A 7,039-nucleotide genomic window follows, 5' to 3' on the forward strand; every position below is an offset into this window, starting at 1 on the left:
AGAATGTGATTTAATTCATTTTTATCATGATTTTTTCAATCTATTTCATTCTAATTACCAAATATGACTTTAGTGTCTCAATATTCTTTCTCTATTGTTAGCCAAGCTTTCTCATTATTATTATTATTATTTAAAAGATTAAGGTTCTACTCTGCAATAGATAAATAAGCAAATAAATGAATTGCGATTATCAATTTGTTTTAAATAAAATATTGAAATATGAGTTCATTTGGTTGGTTAAATCGATAAATCATTGAACTTGTACCTTGATTAATTTAATAAAATATTTTATTCATAACCAATCTAATTACAATTTGTTTACATTCTTTACAAAAGTATTCGAATCTAGGTTAATCCGGTAAATCATTAATCAAGTGCCTTAACTGATTTAATAACAGATTTTGTTTATGGCCACTAATCTTTAGAACAGTATTTTGATATCTGAACGGTGGATCCTCGTACTAGGATTATAAATTTGCATTATCTGTGTTAAATCATATAAGTTTAAGTAGTAAATGTCATTTTTGCTGGAATATGCAAATGTAAAACATGAGTATTTAGCATTATAAGAACACAAATATGCAAGTCATATTATCTCAGTTATCGCAAATTTAACCGTGATGGTAAAGACAATTTGGTCAACATTCTTTTTTCCGCAAGGAAGGATATCTGTCAGGTGATTTCAGAAAATTGGAATGTTTAGCATAAATCACTTTTGATTTTGATTATTCAATGTAAATTTTCTGGTTATCTGGAATAGGTGGTCAGTGGTTCCTCTTAATTTCATTATTTATTGACGTGCTTGTTAAATTTTTTTGGTAATTAATTTGCTTTTTTTAATTTTTTTATGTTATTTAATGGTGAATATCCACGTAAATATACGAGAGGCTAATGTTTACCAATAATTTAGCAAAATTTATTTCAGTCAAAGGGGCAGAAATTCTCATCTGAGAAGGTTTTCCTGCTGGTGTGAAATTTACTATATTTTTTTCCTATAATTATTAATATCGTAAACTTGTAATCATATTGGATGACAATCCAATCACTAAAAGGTAACATTAAAATGTTTTTCTTTTTTCATTTGATATTCTTCTTTAATGCTTCAACTCCCCACGAAGAGTGATGAGGAAAATATTAAGTACTTAAAAGCCTAAATCGATCCGACAAACATTTCAATAAGAGATAGAGGTTGCCAAAAAAAGAAACATAAGATAGTGGATTTAGATTAGATGAGAAAGGTTAGAAAGATAAAACCTGAAATATAGCAAACCTTAGGCTATAATATCATTTAATGTGGATTCAATATGAATATGCTTTAAAAAACCCATAAAGTATAGATTTGGTTAGTAAACAAAGATAAATAAAAATACGAATTATTCAAAAGAAGAAGATAAAAGATCTAAAACTCAGAATTCGAAGAAACTTTATCCCAAAACATCAAGTAAATGTTTTATTAATAAAAAAAATCAAGTTTCTTGTTGTATCTTGTTTACTTTGATTAGTTTTGTAATTTATTTTCCATTAAAAAAAACTTATTTTCGAAAACTCCAAATATACGAAACATAAGAGACGATCAAACATTTGCTGTCAAGGTATTTCTCCAAGAAATACAAGGAAACTATTTACACTAGCTTAAAAAGAAATTAATATTATTCAATTCAATTTTTTTTTATAAGCACATATGATGACTTTTAAATAGGCAAAGAAAACCAAGACGCTTAAAAAAAAAACCTAGTTAAAAAAAAAATCCTAATTGACTCACTTAAACTCAAATGCCCATTAATGAGTAACCATGTTTCTCTCCTATTAAAAGACTAAATAATATAACAATATATATATATATATATATATGAAAGTACAAGGAAAAATAAAAAAAAATAAGACAGATAAAAGCCTAATTTAATATAAACATACCACTTAATGAAATCACGTTAGGCACATGACATGCTTATTTATAAATGATGTGCTAAAAACTAAGACTCAAACATAATTAAAATAAACAAATTAAAACTAATTAATTTAAGACTCTTCATGTTATGCCACTTGTTTTCATTTAAATATTTTTCATGCCACTTTCATGTTATGCCACTTGTTTTTATTTAATCTTTCATGCCATTTAAAGCTTCAATTTTGATTTATTTTTTTTTTCCTGTTCTTGACTTCAGCCTTGGAAGATTATTTTGGACTAATTAAATACTGATTTGGATTACTATTCATATTTTTATGATGTGTTTCATTGGAGGGGAGAATTTTCCCTCCTCTCCCCTCAACCATCCATAATGTCAAGTTTCCATGATGCATTGCAACATGCAATTGATCTCAAACATACATTATAACCAAATTTGCTTCCTTCAAGTGTACATTTATGCATTAGACCTTCAATGTGATAAATTGAACTCTAAATACACATTGTAACCTCTTAAATATAGGTAACCTTTTAAATATAGATTTCTTTCTTTAGATTTTTCTCTGCTTGAAAAGCATCGCATCTTATGATGACTCGACATGCCACCTAAAACGTCGCAAAAGATCTCATCAAAATCAAATGGCCATCTTCAAGAGATTCAAAATTATATTATATCCTCTGTTCAACAAAACAAAAATGCACAGTGTTTTATTCTTCCAGCCATCATTCAAGAATTGATTACCATAATCCATTTTCTAAAAGTAATGGGTGAAGCTATAAAGTAAATTGTAATTTCTCGCTACATCTATCGTATGACCAAAATAATGCCAATGTACACTAAAACCCTCCTAGGCATACTAAGTAAATTTCAAACCTAGCCAAATACAATGGCACGAAAAAACATTTAACTCAATCTACACGGGAGACATCGAATGGATATAGTCATTCCACATTTCAGTTGCAATAGAGTCCCTTAACCGTGTAGCAAGTTCAAGTTGTTCAGCATCAAAAGTATCATCCAATGAGTGCATATCAATATCTAAGTTTGGTTGTTCCATCTCTATTGGCGGCAGCGATTCTTCCATTTGAATTGAAACATTCTCTTCATACATTTTGAAAAGCCAATCGTCTGGTTTCTCCAAGCGGATATAATTGTGTAATGCACAGGCTGCCACTACCAGCTTCACTTGCGTTTGCAATGGGTATGGAGGAACAGCCATCAATATAGGAAATCGTTCCTTGAGTACCTCAAAAGCTCGATCATTAGCATTTCGTAACAAAGAGTGTCGTAGATTGAATAATTCTCTTTCATCCTGAGGATGATAACCACTAGGAAATTCTCTGGAGTGGTAGGGAATACTAGAATATGGAGCAACAAAGCCTGGCACATTTGGATACTTGTTGTCTACGAGGTAGTACTTGCCTGTATCATAATAGGCTTCACTTTTATTCTAGCATAGCAGTATGCAAAGTAAAAACTATTAGGCACATAGAAATTACATGAACAAAATTTCTTCTGCTTAGAATATGATTTTACCAATTACCTTTCAAATTGGCAAGAGATAGAATCCCATTATGTCATTAGAGTGAGCATCACTACCTAAACTATGCCAACATTTTAAAAACAATTTACCTTCAGGAACTTGTAGTCTGTTCCGCCTTGTGATTGCTGAATTAAAAACTTGTAAATCAGAAGCAGATCCTTCCCAACCAGCCAAAACATAATAGAACTTGAGGTCAAACGAGCAAGCAGCCAGAACATGTTGTGAAGTTAAACCATTCTTATTGCGGAAAGGTCCATGCTCATCTACACCAACCATCACCGGCATGTGTATACCGTCAACTGCTCCCACACAATCCTATTTTAAAAATATTTAAAAAGTGAGATAAAATCATCATCAAGCAAGGTCAATTCAATTAAAAGAATTCATACCTTAAAATATGGATAGAACCTAGGATCATCAACAATTTCTAAAGGAACCTCAGAGGTCGGAGGCTTAAAAAAGTCAAGCGAAATTGACATTATTGCATTCAAAACATTGTTGAAGTGACGACTGATAGTTTCTCCAGAATAACGAAATAACTCTTGAACAGCTCGAGTCCGCATATTATGACCAACTATGAACATGAATATGGCCAATTGCTCCTCAATTTTGATTCGATTTGTGTGACGTAATAAGCCCTTGGCTTGCAAAATATCACACAACTTATAAAAAACATGTTTATCCATGCGAAAGTTTTCCATACAGCGTTGATTATGACCATTAAGTACTTCATCTACAAATTTTGTACCATTAGATGCTAAACGACTCAGTTCCAAAGGCATAGCATGACTCCCAGAAACAGCATCCTTTTCTTCTTCAGAACTCTCCATCAAGTTACTAAGACAAGTATCAACAATCAACATACATCACATATCAGTGTACAGAAATATGGCAGAACCCAATCACATTGAAATATTATATAGTTGTATACAAAATAAAGATTGTCTATACTCAGAACAACTCTTCTACATTGACAGACTCTATATCCAAGTCAACCAAACGCATATTTATATAAATCCAATGACTATTTCAAACTTTGATCTGTTATAACAAAAATATCTTACATTCAAATCTGAAGCCTAAAAAGTCCTGTCTTATATAGATGAGATTCACAGTTTTTACCAACTCACGACTTCTCCCTCCCTACTTATGCATCAAAGATTAAAAACTAGATTAGATTGCTCAGCATGGATATTTATTCTTCAACACTAATACGCTTATAAACTGATATAGATCTTAAGGTTTTATTTCCATCAAAACTGCATAAAGCAACAAGAAAGAATGAGTCCAAAGATTTAAATTTTACATACAGAAAAGATCACCAAACAAGTTGTAACCAAAGTTTAAGCATTGCAGTTAAAGATGACACCAGCAATTTAAAACAACTTAAACTCCAAATAAATCAAGTTTCCATTAAGTAAAATATAGATAAAATAGATAAGGATGCAATTTAAGATATTGCAAATTTTAACATGATAGGGATGCTACAATAACCACAAGCCTTATCCTAATATATGAGATCGGCTACATGAATTGCATAATGCCATTATGCTCTATCAATAACCAAATCTCTGGAATTATTGTTAACCAAAATATCCCTTTCAATAATTTCATCTAGTATTCTCTTTGGTGTTCTTCTACCCTTTCTATAGAGGACTTGAATTGTCTATTCTCACCGTGCCTCCACTAGTCTTCTTTGAACACGTACAAACTATCTTAGTTGATTTTCAACCATTTTCTCCACAACAGATGTCATGCTAATTCTTTCTCATATGTGATCGTTATGAGTTTTCTCTTTTCTTGTATATCCATACATCCATCTCAACAACTTCATCTTTGCTATCACAACTTTATGTTCTTTTTATTCCTTTATATAGTATAGCTGGTCTTATAGTACTGTGATATAACTTCCCTTTAAGCAGTTATAATGTTAAATGTTACAATGGAATATAAAAGTCTTTCTGATTATAACCTACATAGCATTACTTTCCTAATTAATATATGATCCTCACTTAGTCACTCGGAGTAGCATGACGGGAAATGTTCCTTTAAAAATCATTTTTCTCTCTGTTTTTTTCATCAAATACAACGATGGAATATGAATCTAATCTAACATTTTGTAACCCGCAAACTGAATCAGAGGATAGCGTGTGCACAAGTTGGACGACATATTTGGACTGTAAATGGATTAATTGTTGAAACAATGGTTCATTTTTCAATTTCAAACAAGAGTAAAAAGTAAAAACAGCAAAGATTGAACTTGGGTTCACAATTCACCCAACTTAATTATGTAGATGCAAAATAAATAATTACATAGCAGATAAGACGCAGCAGGAAGAAATCATACTTCATTAAACCAGAAGAAGGACAAGAACAAAGAAGATTGAAGCGGGAGACAAGTAAAAACACCAAACATGTAACTTGATCAAACAAGACAGCGAATGAGATCAAAGATTGAAGCAGCATACAAGCACCAAGAAGATCGAAAAACCTGCCAACCTGGATCGAGAAGGGGGATTGCGAACTTGGAGGCTGGAGCGACCGCGACGAGAACTGAACGAGAGGCGATAGGCTGGCGAACAAGACGCGGCAACCGCGACGGGCGAGTGAACAGAAGCAACACAGCGTAACTTCGTGTCGGTAGGAAAGGGCGTGGCGCTAGCAAGGGCTGAGACTGAGCCAGAACGAGAGTGAGAATCTGAGAGATGAGATGAATTCGGTGAAGACGACGAGGGGTAGGGGGAGAGGGGCGAGAATGATGGTTGTTTGGGAGTGAAGAAAAATTGAGAAAAAAGGAAAATGAAAACAAAAAGAGAAAATAGAGAGAAAGGAGATATTTGTTTTAAAACTGATTTTTAATTTTAAAAAATAGAAAAATTTAAAACTTATTTATATAGGTGTTTTCAATTTATTTATTTTTATTTTTTATATTTAAAAATAAAAAATAGAAAGAAAGAACTTTAAGTTATTTTAATTTTATTTTTTTATTTTCAAAATATATTATATTTTATTATTAGAAATTAAAGTTATCTTGATTAATTTTTAATTTTTATCATAAATTACAACTATTAATCGTATATAATCATCATAATTAATTTATTTTTTTATTTTAAAATTAATATAACTAAACAAATTTTTATTTTATTTTAAAAATTACATTGTAAAATAATTTTTAAAAATAAAAAATGGAACAGAAATCAAATAGGCGGGAAAAAGTCTCTATTTGGTTTTGCGAGTTAAAAAAATCAATTTTTTAAAAAATTATTTAATAAAATTAGTTTGACAAAATTATGCTATTATAAAAATTTATATTTAAATAATTTTTTAAAAGTCAAATTAATAAATTAAAAATTATTTGAATGATATTAATATAAAAATATTTTTAAATATGTAATTGTTGAAAAGAATATATTTTATGATATATAATTTTGTTATACAATTGTAATATACATTTAAAATGTTTTAAAAATATACATATTAAAAATTTTAAAAAACTTGAATAGTAAAAATAAAAAATAATATGAAGTTTGGTATGTTGAAAAAAAATTCTTTAAATAGTTCTATATGCATTGAAGAAAATTAACAAGGC

At 30.1% G+C, this 7,039-nt stretch overlaps 1 protein-coding gene across 1 annotated transcript; it reads right to left on the reverse strand.

Moving 5' to 3' along the window:
• Positions 1-2,587: 2,587 nt before the first annotated feature.
• On the reverse strand, positions 2,588-6,230 carry LOC129303821 (uncharacterized). The gene is made up of 4 exons (XM_054943363.1): positions 5,950-6,230; positions 3,840-4,287; positions 3,540-3,765; positions 2,588-3,329 (listed from the first exon to the last, which is right to left on the reverse strand). The coding sequence occupies exons 2-4, from the start codon at positions 4,278-4,280 to the stop codon at positions 2,821-2,823; spliced, it is 1,176 nt and encodes a 391-aa protein (XP_054799338.1). The 5' UTR covers positions 4,281-4,287; positions 5,950-6,230; the 3' UTR covers positions 2,588-2,820.
• Between the last annotated feature and the right edge of the window lie 809 nt (positions 6,231-7,039).

The sequence above is a fragment of the Prosopis cineraria genome, unplaced genomic scaffold (assembly GCF_029017545.1).
Source record: "Prosopis cineraria cultivar Desert tree isolate PC_DT_omini unplaced genomic scaffold, ASM2901754v1 PC1, whole genome shotgun sequence".
Lineage (NCBI taxonomy): Eukaryota > Viridiplantae > Streptophyta > Magnoliopsida > Fabales > Fabaceae > Prosopis > Prosopis cineraria.

Excerpts from the sequence above, each read along its gene's own strand:
- LOC129303821 (XM_054943363.1), bottom strand. The coding sequence starts at position 4,280 with ATGGAGAGTTCTGAAGAAGAAAAGGATGCTGTTTCTGGGAGTCATGCT. Across the intron at positions 3,766-3,839 it reads GGTTCTATCCATATTTTAAG|GATTGTGTGGGAGCAGTTGA; the intron begins GTATGAATTCTT and ends TTTTTAAAATAG. Across the intron at positions 3,330-3,539 it reads CAGACTACAAGTTCCTGAAG|GCAAGTACTACCTCGTAGAC; the intron begins GTAAATTGTTTT and ends ATTATGATACAG.